Here is a 16,590-nt window from a genome sequence, read left to right on the forward strand (position 1 = left end):
TTGTTCCCCTCCCCGTGTGTAGGGCAGCAAGCTGGACGTAGTCTAGCAAGTCTAGTTAACCTCCCTACCTTTCCTATGGTCCTTCTCTCTGTCTGTCTCGGTGCGTGCAAACTCGTGTTGCATCGCGGTGTGGGAGGGGGAGTGCTGGTCTGGCTGGGTGGGGGGCAAGTGCTGGTGTCTGAGTGTGTGGGGGGGGGGGGGGGGGGAGAGCAAGTGCCGCCTTTGCGCTCCCCTGCCGACGCCCATGCTCCTGCCGGTGACACAATTTGGTTCAAGAACACAAGATGACTAACTGCACGATAATTATTTATTTCATTACAGCGACTGTAATGATTAACTGGGAAATGCACAAGGCTTCGTACTTCGCACCCTGTCTATTCAATTTCAATTTCAATAATCGGCGCCGAGAAATAAAGCTCCGTCGACTTGAAACAAAATGACCTACGTGGCCAAATATTTAGGCCTCTAGAAGGTACAGTCAAAGAGGGCGCTTTGCTGAAGCGAAGCGGTTAGCGCCAATTCCATCAAGGCTGGATATGCCCGCAACCGACCCCATCATCTCGATGCCGGAATCAGCACACGAAGGGGATAGTGCCGCATCCGAAACGAGCTGGTAATTTCTCATTATCTGGTGTCTTACGTGCATTTTTGAATGTTGGTAATTTAAGTGTGCGGTGAACGCACGAAGAAGCCTGTTACACGAACAAAACGTCCGTCAAGCGCCATACGAAAAGCGCGTTATAATGAGGCTTTGGGGTAAAGTGTTGAAATTGCTGCATTCCCTGCACATATATTTCTAAATACATTTATGGCGAAGTCTGGCCACGGCGCACATGGTAACAGCAAAAGGAGAAGAGGCAGGAGAAGCGCGACCTGGGTGTTCTAAAAGATAATAAAAATAAGTCTGAAGGATTAGAGTTGCGAGAAGGTCTCATTCTAGGCTTTTTCTGCTTTCGCGACATATTAAAGACCATCCTGCGTCCACCTGCGAATAGTGCCGATGCTACACTGGATCCGTGGCTACAGGTGTAGCTACGGTCTTAGAGGGCACGAGTGTTCACAGAGAAAGGGCACTTGTATAAAAAAAAGCCTCTGCAACACGCGAGCGTCAAAGAAAAAAAAGAGAAGAAAAGAAAAAAAACTCATGGCGCTGTTTAGTTCTCGTAGTCGCATCCATCTAGGAATGGGGACACCTTGGCGTACAAGCACTTCTGCTCCCAGCCGGTCCTGGACAGAAAGAAAAATATATAAAATGGTGAAAAATTTTAGAGCTCTTCGCGACAGTAAAATAAAACGCCGGTTCACTGTTTTAGAACCCAATAAATAGCATTTTATACAAAAAATGTAACAAACCTGAGACTCAAATGGGAAAATGCTATGAAATTTCGGAAGCAGAAAAAGCGAAACGTAGAGATCTACAAAATACTGAATGCTTGGTTATCGCTAAATGACCTGGAAACTACTTAAACCTAATGCCAGATGAAGGAACAGGAAGGCAACTTCATCGTAATAGTCCGACTGCATGCTTACTCAGCACAGGAGATTGAATAAATGAAACAATGAGAGAAATATCCTTGAATACATGCTCTATAATGTAGTTATATAAAGGTTGTTTTTTTTTTTGGACTGACCATTAATTTGCTCATTTTTGCATTTTTTTTATCCCGAAGTCCGCTAAACTGCACGAAAAAAAAAAAAACCAAGCGGAATCTCCGCTGGGAGTTCTCCAAGTGAGGAGCACGCGTGGTGTTTCATTGTAGGTTGCATCCTTCTTTATAACGTTGTTTTCAGGCGACATCGGAATTGCGTCTTTCATATTCTTTCCAGCGTTCATTAACATCCATACCGTGAGCATCGAAACGCATCAAAAGAATATATCGCTGGCACACACGGACGAGGAAGACACAACGGGACAGGCCGTGTGTTAGCGCTATGCCAGCTTTTGAGGCATATAACCAAGGAGCCCAAAAAGCCACGTTGACATTGAAATGCGCTTTGGACATCGAATTTTCGCAAACTACGAATTTTTCTAATGTGTACAATCTTCTATGCCAAGATGAAAAATTCTTGAACACGGAGTGTCGCTGCAGCCAATTAACGTTTCGACAAGCGATCGTGTATTCGTCAAGCCTGTACGTGGTGTCCTAGAGAGGGCCCTTTTATTCCATTACCCCGAACTTCAAGGAATCCTTCTTAAGAAGTGTCATTTCACTATTGTTTCGCACAGCGGTTGAACGCATTCGTATGGCTGAGATATATTCATATTCTGCAAGCATGAGTGTCTGGTTCATTTTTCAGAGAACCTATATAGCCGAAATGGGTTCATGGTATTAGATTCCTCCCGTTCGAAAAGAGCACCACCAGTAATACACCAGGCGATTCGTTCCTGTTATTAGGACATTATTCATCATAGAGATGCCGTGTAACTGGCAGGCACGCAAGCCACCTCGCTCGACGAGGTCTGTCTTTCGAGAAGAAGCCGCTGGAGTGCGCAATGTTGTTGAGACCTCTGACCCGGTTCCGGATTGGCTTGGACTTCTGGACGCTTGTGTTTCTCTACCGGGCTTTTGAAGGTTCCTCGGACTCTCTGTGTTTCGTGAATGTGAGTGTGATTCTACAATGATGAATTCTATCGAGAATAGTTGACAAGTGATCGTGGCGATATCTGTATGCATTTAATAAAAAAAATGGCTGTGAGGCCCAGTGGTTAAGACACTCGCCTTCAGGACATAGGGGCCCGGGTGCATGCCCCACCACCGGCATGAAAATTGCTTTTGTTTTATTCGATTAATCTTTATGGCGATGATCATCTTACGTGATGCAGGGACGGGCGGGCGACGGCCAAGGTTATCGTAGAGTCTGCCTAGAAGTGCTTATACATTTTAAAAAAAGATAGAGAGAAAGCAACTTTTCGGCTGTTTGAAGAACTAGGTAGCTGTAACTGTAATATATATTACGGTGTACGCTCTATTACAAGAATAGGGCCACCTGACCTGCTAAAAAATGTCAATCTCGAAGAGCTTAAATTTATGCGCCATGGCCATCGCAGCGGACATTTACGAGGTAGACTCCCTACGCACTTTGTTTGCCCAGCCCGTGGCAACTGACGGGTATTCGCAAACTCGCCTGCAAAGGTGATGAGTGTGTCTGCCTTGAAACGCATCACATTATGATAAGTTGCCATTTGCTAGGTAAATAACTCGTGGAAAATATATGAATGCGTGTAAATCACCTGGCTCTAATAAAAATGAGTCAATATGAGTCTGTCACCGTTCTACTAGAGTGCTTCTAGGGTTAACTCCACATAACCGGCGCCTCCGTACAGCCGGATCTCATACAATGCAAATAACTGCAGCAGCTATGGAAATGAAAATGTGAGGGTGTGCTCAGCAAGTCAGAGGCGATTCGCAGATAAAGGTAGATACTATATCAAACGTGAGACAAAAGTGCGCCTTTGGTGGAATATTACCGAATGTCTGCTCATCGCAGTTCCACATTTTATGCGACAATAAACAGCATATTACTCAGCAAGTTCTGCATTATTGAAAACGAAAGTTCACTGGAATAAGTATAAAAATTGATAAGGCTGTTCCTGCTTTGGAAGCAGCGCTGAGAATTACGGAATACGAGCTAACGAAAACTTCTCGCGATGTTTGCGAATGAGTACAGTGTTTTTCTTCTAGAAATTTGAGCGTATATACAGGCATCACAGGAAAAAACAGCTTTTTTAAGGAGAACGTGCTTGAACCCTGTCAGAGTTGTAGATTTATCTAAGGTGACAAACAGACTTTTGTCAGTTTTTGTGTGCTTGAAAACGCGCTTTCTAGTTTAAAATTTGGTTGCCTTTATAGGCAGACTACATGATTTTTTAGAACATTGACCAAATGTCAAATGTTCAGAATTCATTGGTAATAATGATAATAATTGTTGTAATTTATAATGATCCCATAATCATATCGCCGAAAGAACCGCGACATCATTGCAAGGGACGCAGTAGTGGAGGGTTGCGGAAGTACCGACCACCTGGGCTTCGTTAACGTGCACCTAAATCTAATCACACGGGCCTTGAGCATTTCGCCTCCATCGAAATGCGGCCGCCGCGGCCGGGATTCGATCCCGCGACCTTCGGGTCAGCAGTCGAGCACCACAACCACTAGACCGCCGCGGCGAGTAGAATTCATTGTTGAGCTGCTAATTTCACAGCAGACGGCCACGCGTTAAACGATAACACCAACGGCGCCAAACGTTTCATTTGTAGTGCGTTCCACTTTACTCGATTTCTTCTACAACTGCAGTACAAATATGCGGTGCATTGTAGCTGCTGCGAATCGTGTGGCAATAAGTGAACGTGCCAGTTAATGTGTCACATCGTTCTCCCGATTACTTTGACAGTTTCAACTGACGGCATGCATAGTTCTCACATTGTTTCCTGCCATCTGTCGCCAATGATGAATGCTGAAACATCGGTTTGTCCGATGTTCACTGCCTACATTATCACATCGGTGTACGGATATGCTTGTATGAGCCATATTAGAAAATAGATGCTTGTTATCATTTGAATGTATGTGTCCTTTGAGCCGTTGATGCTGTTTGCACGAGTAATTCTCAACGAATAATTACGCGCGAACACGCTGCCATCTCGTGCAGAAGAGTTCACATACAAAGTACACAGCGTAAAGCGCATCTGGTACTGTACAATACTCTTGTTTGTCTGCCTTTCGGTGCCGCTTCTTGAACAGAAGCATGAATTACTGTGCCAGAGAAAGAGGAGTAATGACTTTTCACAAAAGGTGTTCTTGAAAGGAATGAACCATGACAGCGCAGGAAACATTAATAAGGACAAAAACATGCGGTTAGTCGCGTGCATATTGCGATGCCAAAATAATATTCCTCCAGTGACACTTCTTAAATGTGGCCTTTTCCCGTTGTCTTTGAACAAGCCGTTGCAGATACCAGTGACATCCTGCAGAATGTCCTCAAAGTGAAACCACAAGCTGGCGGCAGCCGAATGAATTCTGGAATCATCGTTGTTGCACGGCCATGTAGCAGCACTTAGTGCACCTCCTGCCGGAAGACTGCAGGAAACTAGCGGGGAAATCGGTCTGCAGTCTCGCAAACGCGATGCAGTGCACCTGACGAATGAGATGAGAATGTTACTTGGAAACACTACAGCGTAACTGGACAAGGACCAAGAAAAGACGAGCTTAGTTGCGCGCTTGTAATTGCAATTAGCAAGCATCCTCAACTCGCCCGACCAGCCATTCTGAATTAGAATATTGCCTCACTTTCTTAACTAGTGCCAAAAATGCAGCCAAAACCAATATCCGGCATCAACTCAATTACTCACCAATACTTGAAGCCCCACATGTGGCGAACTAGCGCTGCGCAGCGAATGTCATCTTCAAGATTTTCATCGAGAAAGGCTGGAACGAAAAAGTAATTCCGCGTTACGAGGCATTTCCACTTGGAATTGATCACAGAAAAAAGAACAAAGAAAAAAAGAACAAGGTAGCCAATTGGCGTCGTTAATCTCAAGCAAAAGTCATGCGCTCTAGGCTGACGCAAGCAGCCTAGAGCTCACTTGACTGTCCATCGAGTTGAGCGAGGCGTAGTGCTGAGGGACGGTGACGAGGTGAGGTACGAAGAGGGGAGCTTCGGGGAGGTTGGCGCTGGCTCCTGAAGACTGGCGACGGAGCTTGATGCTTGCGGTTGCGAAGCGTTCGGAGACGGAGGAAGTTAACGGCCACGTGAAGCCCGTAGCCTCAACTCGTGGACCGCGACGCCGCGTGGTACGACACTCAGCTCCGGCCATCCGACTGCACAGAACGACTAACACCGTCTGCCTCCTCCTTTTCTTTTCCCGCACGCGACTCTTCACGTTCGCCTCTTTTGCGCGTGCATCAGCGTCGTCTTCTTCCACCGCCGCACACACACTCGTTCGTTGGCGCGCACACCACCTTAGCATGGAAATGGGAAGTGAGGGTGAGGAAGGAAAGGAAGATGGGGAGGGCAACGCATACCATTTCCGTGTATACATAGTACAACAAGGAGGTGGAAAAGAGCAGTGAGGTTGAGGAGGAGTGTTGTGAGGGTGACGACGGAATGGAGGGGGAGAGGTTGCCATGGCATCACAAATAAAGGTTTCCTTTTCTGCCATGGACGTCGTGCAGTCTGCACGTTTGGAACGCCAGCGCACGCTTGCCCGGGAACGCGAGCGTCGCTAACGGACGGGCGAATCACTGCTCCGCACTTCCTTCAGCTTTCACGCTGAATGCAACTGCATACATTTTTTCGTCGTTGTCTTGCCTATGCACTAATAATTGCTAGTGCGAAGTCACGTAATGTACACTGTAAAGAACGCAGCACTGAAACGAGTGAAGAGACTAAACTCCTTATTAGTTGAATCTGTACCCAGTAAAAGAAAACGCATCCCAATACAACGATAGAAGCACGCATGGCCGTCGGTCGTCTGGAATATGCTCCTTTAGTAAAACTTTTATGCGCGCTTCATTGAACACAGCAGCGTTATCGCTGATCTTCGCGTAAATTCGAAAACGTGCACGGGTTCTAAGTTTAAAGTTGTCGACATCATTCGAGAGTGTTCCGTCACAGCCGCCGCTTCCGCCCTGTGATAACATGAGTAGCAGTTTTAGCCAGAGAAACCCAGTCGTCACAAAGAATAAAAAAATGTACGCGTGTCAATATGCATCTGTACCCATTTAGCCACGTTACGTCTGAGCATCCCAGATGGCAACGAGCAGTGGTACGAAAGCAAAAGGTTCAGTGCATTGCTAGTTCACTTACCATCGCAGAGTTCGTGACAGCGTCCGTTGCGCATACCAGGCACGTACTTATCGAAGCAGAAGAACTGGCTTGCCAACTGCAGCGACGCACGTAGAGAAAGACAGAGTGGGTAAGCAAATAAGAGGTGCACGCTGATATGGCAAGCACTGCTGACATTGCGTTTTTCTGTCGCCGAAGTTGCCGAATATGAAATAATTAAAAGAAATCACAAAGTGACGTGAGTAAATAACCCACCGAAAAAAAAAAATAAAACATGACATATTGTCAGCTCTTTTGATATTCGTGTGCATACCTCGTCTTCATGCATCTCTATCACGGATGTGTTCGTTGCGCTCTTGTGAAATCCGTACTAGGTTTTCCCAGCGTTTGCAGACATATCGTCACTTAGGGGTGCTATCGCGGAGCGATGCATTAATCCTTATTATATGCTACTCTTATGATCCACCACTCGGGGCTGGCTGATCGCATTGATAACGCCGACGGACCGTCACACTGACCAATGGCCAAGCGCGAAACAATCGTATGCAGTGTTCTATTGGGACCCTTGAGGTATCAATAAAAGAAAGAAAAGAAAAACACGAAAAACATTGGCATCGGAAAAGGCATCGTTACGTGATTGCAACCCAGGACTTCACAGCTAAGACAGACAGACAATGAACTTTATTTCATCCTGAGGAGCTTTCGCGGGAACCCCTGTCGGGGGCCCGCCGAAGCCGCTGGCCGCGTCCAAGTCGGGGCTGGGACTTCATAGCTAAGAAGAATTTTTTTTTTACGTTGGGATTAGCAATTTGATGTTAGTCACATAGCTTTGGCACTACAATCAACTGCGTCCCTATTAACAGCGAAACTGTTTATGCCAGCCGTTGTTTGTAAACCGTCCCCAGAAAATCATCATCGTCATGAACTGGCACGCGCAATGTTCTTCCTCTTCAGCTTCGTTCACAGAACACGCGTGCCGGTTTGTCCGGCGCGCGGTTCTGATAACTCTAAAGGGCGAGGGAACGAGCACAGAGAAAGAGAAAGAACGAGAGACATACAAAATAAGAAAGACAGAAATTTTTGGCGAAAAAAAAATTCCTTGACGAGGCGGGATTCGAGCCCGCGTACCGACGGTCCGAAGGCGAGCATCGTAACTACTCGGCTATCCAGGCACACTAGCAGAGTATAACATAGCCTTGTCTGGCGGCCGACGTGATCCTATTGGCCGCCTTTTATTTATGGCACGCTCAGGTGCGTGTACATGCGCATGTGCCTCGTTCCTCGCGCTGCGAGCTGCGAGGTAGAAAAATAACAGAATAAAATATAGTTTCTTCTGCTGCTTCCATCGGCCTGAGCGGTTCTCAGGTCTTTCTTTCGCCGACTCACGTGTTGTTATAGGGGACCTAATCTCAGTCCGTATACCTTATATAGTATATTATAGCAAGCGGGTAGGAAAGGGCAAAGAAGGTGAGGAGGAGAGATGTGAAAGTGAGGAAAAGGAAAAGGAGTGGAGAGAGTAAAGCATATTATAGATAGAGAGAAAAAGAAATAAGGAGAGAGAGAAAAAGATAGAAAGAGGCAGCGAGAAATAGAGAGAGAGAGAGGAAAAAGACGGAAAGAGAAAGAAAGATTGAAAGAGAGAGAAAAAATAAATAGAGAGACAGAAAAACATGGAAAGAGGAAGCGTGAAGTAGAAAGAGAGGGAACGAAAAGGAAGAAAGATAAGCAAAGCTTCAACTTGGGCTAGTTGGTATGGCATTTTTAATGTTGTTGCGCTGAGCAAAATGCACGAATGACTAATGAAAAAGGGGGACAGGACAAGGGGACACCACTTGTCCTGTCCCCTTTTTTCGTTAGTCCTTCGCGCATTTTGCTCAGCGCAACAACATTAAAAAGGAAGAAAGACAAAAAAGATATATCAAGAGCGAGAAAGATAAAGAAAGGAACAAATAGAAAGAAAAAGACACGTCAAAGAGGCAGAAAAAACGGAGAGAAAGGGAAAGAAAGAGAAAAATAAAGAGAAACAAGGAAGGTCGCCCAGTTCCGCTGTTCCTTCAGGCTTTTTGACACCCACTAGTGCGAAGCTCTCTTAATTTTTTGCTAATATTTTAGGAAAAGATTGGGGCAGCTACGCACTAGTGCTGCGAAGACTGAGGAAGCAGCGGAGCCGGTGGTGTCGCCCTCCTCCATTCCCTCCTCCTCCTCAACCTCTCTTTCCTTTCCCACCCCTTGCTGTACCCTGCTATACATAGCTACGCTTGCTCTCTCCTTTTTTCTATATCTTTTTTTTTGTGTCTGTTTCTTTCTCTTTTTCTTGCCTTTCTTTCTATCTTTTTCTCTCTCTCCCTCTGACCTCGGCACACGCCCATCAGATTTATTGCGTCCCACGCAATAAGCAGAAGACGAAGAAGAGGACGAAGGTGAAGAAGAGGACGAAGAAAGCGCGTGCCGGTTCATGATGATGATGATATTTTTCTGGTGTCGCCACACGGCAATACGAAAAGCTTGACAGCTCCGCTCTAAATGTCTCCAATATCTCTCATGGAGGGACATTCGTCAACTGGGAAGATTTCTTTCTGGGAAATCTGCATGGGTTTCCTTGTAGTTTCGTGCTACAAACGGATGGATGATCCTCATTCTCTTACTGAATAGTACTTATGCATCGTCCGCATTAAAGTGCGATTTCGAATGTTTGTTATGAAGAATAAAAGGAAAAGGTAAATGCAGTGCTCAGACGCGCCCGCACAACGTTTAACGAATCTGTGGCATTCCACAAACTCCAACTTCATACCCTATTGTTAGACTTCCGTTCGGCCAGACGTAGAAAATATAGAGGTTATATCTCGTTCGCAAGTTCAACACATGGCAAACAACCAGCATGGTTGCTAGAAACAAAGCTCTAGAATAAATTTGCTATTGCAATACCCAAACATAGTCAACAACTTCAATTCCTGGTCAGGCCGGAGCTGATCCCATTCCCGAACCGATATTTCATACGTCATGACGTTTAGTTTATGTCTCACCAGCAGTTCTTCACCAATTGACTGTCATAAATCAATCACAACCTCATTTTGTCATTTATTTTGTATATGTTAAATCTACTTTTTTTCTCAGGCAGTTTCTCACAGCCTGTGTATTCGTACTTTTACTCCCAAGTGAACACATCTAAATAAAGCTCATGTTCTTCTTACGAACTTAACCTTGTCTTACATTTTTTTCCATCTTGTGCGCTTAAAGAGCGCATCTTTTTGTTTCGTGTTCTATATACAGGAAGACTTCGGCCACTTATTGTCAGCGCCTCTTTGCTTGTTTGGATCCGTTTGCATTTGTCATCTCTACTTCTACACCAAGTGTATGAAATCTGTATTCTGGTTGCCTCTCGACGACAACTAAGCGCAGCATTCCTTCTTTCTTTTTTTGTCAACAAGTTCCCTTGCTTTACTTTTGTCATCTGCTTACTTTCCTCCTTCATCTTCTGCATTGAAGGTTGGGAAAGTGACAAGCAACTGTTGCATTCAGCCACATTCCTGCTTCTACCCCCCTCAGTGACTTCAAGTCTCAACTTCCTGTAAGCCTCTCTCTTGCTTGTGACGTGACAGTAGCATACCGCGGTACTGGGGTTGTGGTGTGAAATTATGAACATTAAACTCTGTTCTATGTTAAACGTCCACGCTTTATTTGCCAAGCAATAAAGGAAATCAAGTTGCGAAAATATATATTATCAGTCTGAGTTGACTTCGTGTTTCTCTTTGTATCCCTACAAGCAGTGCAAGGGAACATTCGAAATTTGGGGATAGTTCGCGGGCACAAGCTTGAAGTTTACGTGGCGAATCAGCAGGTGTTGCCTGACCTGGAAGATGCCGACAGTTCGCTGACCTCCTTCCCGCTTCACTTGCATCGTCATGTTGAACTTGCTCACCATGTTGGCCACGCACAGGACTGCGCAGAAACACGGCAACTCCGTTTAAAGGACAGCTGAACACGCCGTGCACACAGTACTGTAGGCATACGGAGATGACATGAGCCTTTTTCCCGCTTTCTGTGAAACAGTAGAGAATAATAGAAAAACGATTCGGTGGCCGCGATGGTGGGAGCGCCGAATGCATTTTTGTGAGGCATTTGTATGAATGCATTTGTATGCGTATACTAATACGTACGTGCTTCTTCTGAGCTGCGCCAAAATATGCGGAAAAAAGTTTTGTGCCGCTGTTCATTTAGCATTGAGAGCCCGCATACATCGACACATGCAAACTGCCTTTGTCATCATTCCGTGTGCGAAGCTAGGCGACAAAACAAAACAAATAATCATATTACTCCGACATGCTGTGTCTGTCCCTCACTCCTACAGAGCTCGCTCATTGATGGCCTTGAGCGCACAAAGAACAAAAAAATGTGCTATTTGCTGATTGTAGCACAACAGGGGCACACTTCAAATGTCACTTTTGAGGCTTACGAAATTGTCACTCGCTGAGTTATGTCAACATTTTTCAAATTGTATGTTTACGAGTAATGCGAACAAGTAGTGATAGTTCTTTTCTGATATGTGTGAGGTACGGCGGTATTTGTGATATGCTAGTGCATATATAGACAGCTAGATATTTTAAAATTTGTTCGTTTACAAATAAACTTGGCAGTAAATGTTTAGGGCGCAGAAGGTTAGAGGATTCAAGACAGGAATGACGGACAGGAAACACTTCATTCCTCTAACGTGTTGCGGCATAAATGCAGTTGCATGCACAAACTAGCCCATTATTCTCTTTGCTCGAGCGCGGTACATTTTGAAGCTTCACCTTGTACGTAATCGACACTGGAATGTCGCCGTGAGGTGCGATTTGTGCTTTAGGCAATATGCACGCTAAAAGTTGGAGCACGCTTGAACTTCGCCTCTAAGAGTAGAACGCGATAGCTTAATCGGGCCCCGTTCGCATCGTCTTCTCAACCGCTAACCTGACTTCGCTTCTCGGTGGACACCTCAAGCGTGCCGCAAGGAAAGGAACGTCTGTGCGTGTAACATTGGCCGCTTAAAACTATCCCACAATGCCTACTGCAAGTACAGTTGCGCAGTGCCCATTACGCCATAATTCTTCCTTTTGCGAATCAGCGAAGTATCCACTACGCGTTCATAAGGCAACACGCGAACCTACGCAGCTGCTCACTTTGTTGATGATGGTTAAATATGTTTGAGCGCTTTCTAACGGATGGGCCTTTAAACCCCTCACTCGTTGTGCAATTTGCCCCGCCACGGTGGCGTAGTGGTTATGGCGCTCGACTGCTGACCTGAAGGTCGCGTAATCGAATCCCGGCCGCGGCGGCTGCATTTTCGATGGAGGCGAAAATGTTTGAGGCCCGTGTACTTAGATTTAGGTGCACGTTAAAGAACCCCAGGTGGTCGAAATGTCCGGAGCCCTCCACTACGGCGTCTCTCATAATCATATCGCGGTTTTGGGACGTTAAACCCCAGATATTATTATTATCGTTGTGGAATTCACATGTCCTGACACTAGGGGTGTGCGAATATTCGAAAGTTTCGAATATTCGCCGAATATTACATTCGAAATATTCGTATTCGATTCGAAAATCGTGTATTCGAAAAGTTTCGAATAATCGATAACTTCGAATATTCGAAAAATTCGAATATGCGATTCGATTATCATGCATAAAATAACTCGTCTTCCACATTTCTGCTTCGTTCGTATAGCTAAAAACGTTGCCGACAGGAGCGATAAACATCGTAAGTACACGGAGGCACGATATCTGCCTGCGACGAGCGCCGCAATACGTATGATTTATTGCTGGTGCATCTCCGACGTGCAGCGCTGTTGGCGATCATGTAACCGTACATTTTCAATATTATGCAGCCGTAACGTGCCGCACTACCACTCGTTCACTGTGCGGGACCACTTCTGAAGAAAGACAGTGACCCACGTGACTGGTGGCGGACTGTAGGCACTTTCAGATACCCCCTTCTGGCAAAGCTTTGCCCCATGTACAGTAGCGCTCAATATGACTTGCAACACGGCAGCTCGTGGCCTCATGAGTTCAAAGATTGCGCATGGCTTCAACCTCTTTTCATTTCAGCAACTAAATTATATTTTCTTATTTGGAATCCTCCCCGGGTGTGAGAACAGCGTTTAGTTATGGAAATAAGGGCTAGTGGAAGTCATGGGCAGTCTTTGAACTCGTGAGGCCACGCGCTCCCGTGTTGCAAGTCATATTCAGCGCGACTGTACCTCCCTATACCAGCCACTTCTGTTCCAAGCGAGCATGCCTTTTCAGTGGCGGGGGGGGGGGGGGGGGGTAGGGAGGGTTGTCTCTGTTGCAAGGGAGCGCCTGCTGCCTGATCATGTGGAGCAACTCATATTTCTTCATGATAACATCTAGTCATTACTTTCATTGTGCCGTCATATTTGCTTGTGTTGTGATGTGCATTGTGCTAGCCTGGATATTGTGTTCTGGAGATAGCAGTGTATGTTGTGTTGCCAGTCAGGGTGTTAATGTTTTTTTTTTTTGAAATAGCTACATGGTAAATAAAATTTTGTTACTGTGGAGGCATTTTTCCTTTGATATTCGATATTCGATTCGATATTCGAAGGTGGATATTCGTATTCGATTCGTATTCGAAAAATGTGATATTCGCACACCTCTACCTGACACCTGGCGCGATTCTACGCTTCTGCCACATTCGAGTAGGGTTTTTTTTCTGAAGCAGTTCCTAGCAATGGCGTAGCTCTGTGGTAGAACACCTGCTTGCCACGCAGAAGGCCTGGTTTCGATTTCCACTCTAGCCGAAGGTTTTTATATTTAATTATTTGCATCTATCTGGAATTTTCGCTCACGGACAACGCTGATTTTTCGCTCACAACCAACGAGACCGACGCCGACACCGGAATTTCTGCGAAACGAGATCTTTAACGCTATCGCGCTAAAAGACTAAACCTGAGCTAATATATACACATGCCTAGGAGCAGTAGCTACAGTAATATTCTACAAGAGTATCCCTACTCTTACATATAAGCCAGTCTTCTTCTAGTTTGCCAACCCGACAACCCGGGCCCGGCCTGACCCATGGGCCAGGCCGGATAAAATAGTTGTCATGGCGTGCCCGGGCCGGGCTGGGGCCTGAAGCTCAGGTCTTAGGGCCGGGCCCGGTTTTGAGGTGGCGGGCTCGGGTCGGGCCGGGCTTGGACTTTGCTCAGTTCTTAAGAATGTTCCACATACGTTGTGCATACATATATGTTCCACATGTTGTATCTCGAAAAAAAACGCTTTCTTTATGTGGGGCAAGCTATTTGGAGAAGTTTTATCAGGGACAAGTACTGACCTTCTTTTGCTTCTTGCACATGGGGCTACTGATAGACTAGGTGCTTATATAGTTAACACCTCACCATTATTTGCTTTATTATCTACATCCGTTAGTATTTTATTTCCTGAATATTTATTTTGTACTGGGAGTAATAAATGGAATATAATAAATTTATCTAATAAATTTATACCTATAACTTATCATCGGAAGAGCAATTCCAGAGCTCCAAATCAGGGCAACGTTCTTGAAAGTTTCCGCAGTCAACTAAAACGAAAGTTCTGCGCGCAGTCTCGTTACATAGAATCCCTATAAAGAATGCCCGCCCGTGCCGTAGAAGTTCCGGCGTCGGCGGCATAGTTTGTGAGCGAAAAATTGCGCTGGATGCAAATAATAAGAATCAGGGGTTGAAGCCGGAATCAAACCCAGGCATTCTACGTGGCAATCAGTTGTTCCACCAGGGAGCCGCGCCAGAGCTTGATATTGCTAACGAAAAACCCTATGCAGCCTTGCTGTATATATAGTGCACGGAGTCCCGTTAACAGATGCAATATTGCGTGCAGAAGCGTAGAATCGCGCCAGTCGTAACTCAATGTGAATTGCGCAAAGAGTGCGTGGTTAAAAGGCCCACTCATTGCATATTGCTTGAGCACAATTAATCATCATCATCAGCCACAACAGCAACAGAGTGCATATTGCCTTACGGACGCGTAATGGTTACTTCGCTACTTCGGAAAATGAATTATGGCGCAGTGGGCACTTCGCAACTGCGCTAGTAGTAGGCATTCTAGAAAAGTTTAAAATGGCCAAGGCCTGCACAGACGTTCCTTTCCTCGCGGCATGGTTAAGGTGTCCAGCGAGAAGCGAAGCGTGGCAAGCCCTATCACGCTGTCGAATTCCACTCGTGAAGGCGAAGTTTAAGCGTCCTCTAAGTTCTCTTTCTTTTTTTTTAACTTTTGGGTGAAACACAACAGCACGAAACAAGGAATAAAGAACGACACTAGTAAAAGGCATAGGTCGGCAAAAAAATTGGAGCTCACTCGGGCTCACTCAAAAAATATATTTCGCGCTGAAGGCTCCCTCGGAATCAGGCTCACCAAAATATTCCTCGGCCGGACTCACTCAGATTCACTAAAATGTTTCTTACCCGGACTCGCTCGGACTCGGACTCACCAAAAATATTACACACATGGACTCATTGAGACTCAGACTCACGGCCCTATCTGAGTCTGGTGAGTCGATTCATGAGTGAGTTTGCCGACCTATGGGGAAGGGTAATTTCGAATAAAAATATAAAACAAATATTCCAGCTTATAAAGAGAGAAAAAGAAGTTATAAATTTTTCGAGCCACGTGCTCTTTTTCTAAAGAGCAAAGTAACATAAAATGACCTAGATGTTTGATTCCCTGCGGCCGCGCTTAAACGCTATGACTGTTGTTTCGGTAATAACCAAATACCCCTAGCACATACAACTACCTTGCCCTTTCTGGGCCGTCTCTAATCTTGTCCACATAGGATCCCGAGCGGTCCCAAATCCTCCGGCAGGGAAAGCATGGGCTAGAGGTAAACAGCGTCGCTCTAAAATCATTTGGTGAAAAAAAAAACCGTAGCGCAATCCTGTCATAAGCGCATATTTAAAAGTGGCGCTACTTTCAGCACTCATTTCAACAAAATCGGCCGGAGATGTCATAGCAGTCGATTTTGATCGAGAGTGGGGGCGGGGGCGGGGGGTGGCGAGAGACAGAAACCCGCGACACTCTGCCCTTAATGTCCCAAAAGTTCAAATATGCCAGTGAGCTCGAAAATACAAAAAAAAAAGAGAGAGAGACCGAGAAGACTTGAAGAATTAAAGAGACGTCAGCTTACTTCAAGTATTATACAAAATATTCAGGTAGGTAATTTTAAGCAGAATAAAAGAGTAGAGATGTTAGGGGAATTCGCAGCACGAAGTAGACTGCGCATAGTGAACGCCTTCTTTAAAAAGCACATGAATACGAAGGGAATAATGAAAACCCTAGTCGACAAACAATAAAAGAAATAGATTTGATAATGTGCAGGGATTCAAGCATATTAAAGGACGTAGAAGTAGTAAGCGAGATAAAAAGCAATGATCACAGGTCGGTGAGCACGAAGGTCACAATCAACCTAAAGAGAGCAAGAACGAAATTAAACACTAAGGGCCAAACAACGAAACGTTCCTTTCCTCAGTAAGGAAGCCTTAATTTTGTTGAGGCCGCCTTATGTCACTCTGAAAGCTTCCTCACTGAGGAGCCCTCGGTGAAGGCTTCCTTGGCGCTTCCTCAGCTTAAGGTTGCTTTGGGGCTACCTTCGTGCGCCCTTAGGTCCGCTCCTGGCCCTGAACGAGTGCTTCACCTCACAGCTAGCCCACGTGATGAGCTAGCCCACGTAATGCTTGTTTCCGAGGCAACCCTCCCACCCCACCTCTGCGCGGAGACGCGAGCGTGCGAGCGTGCGTGCACGGTGAAGCGCGTTTACACTGGCAGCGT

General features: G+C 45.7%; 1 protein-coding gene across 1 annotated transcript in view; it reads right to left on the minus strand.

The window, feature by feature from the left end:
- Positions 1-230: 230 nt before the first annotated feature.
- The window catches only part of LOC119383953 (lysozyme C, milk isozyme), a 41,585-nt gene continuing 25,225 nt past the window's right edge, over positions 231-16,590 (minus strand). Inside the window, exons 2-5 of the mRNA XM_037652231.2 lie at positions 10,634-10,722; positions 6,805-6,880; positions 5,348-5,423; positions 231-1,227 (exon numbers count right to left, since the gene is read on the minus strand). Of these exons, the coding sequence (XP_037508159.1) occupies positions 1,155-1,227; positions 5,348-5,423; positions 6,805-6,880; positions 10,634-10,722 (314 nt within the window). The 3' untranslated portion in view covers positions 231-1,154. The remainder of the gene's footprint in view (positions 1,228-5,347; positions 5,424-6,804; positions 6,881-10,633; positions 10,723-16,590) is intronic.

This window comes from Rhipicephalus sanguineus, chromosome 2 (genome assembly GCF_013339695.2).
Source record: "Rhipicephalus sanguineus isolate Rsan-2018 chromosome 2, BIME_Rsan_1.4, whole genome shotgun sequence".
In the NCBI taxonomy this organism is placed as follows: Eukaryota; Metazoa; Arthropoda; class Arachnida; order Ixodida; family Ixodidae; genus Rhipicephalus; species Rhipicephalus sanguineus.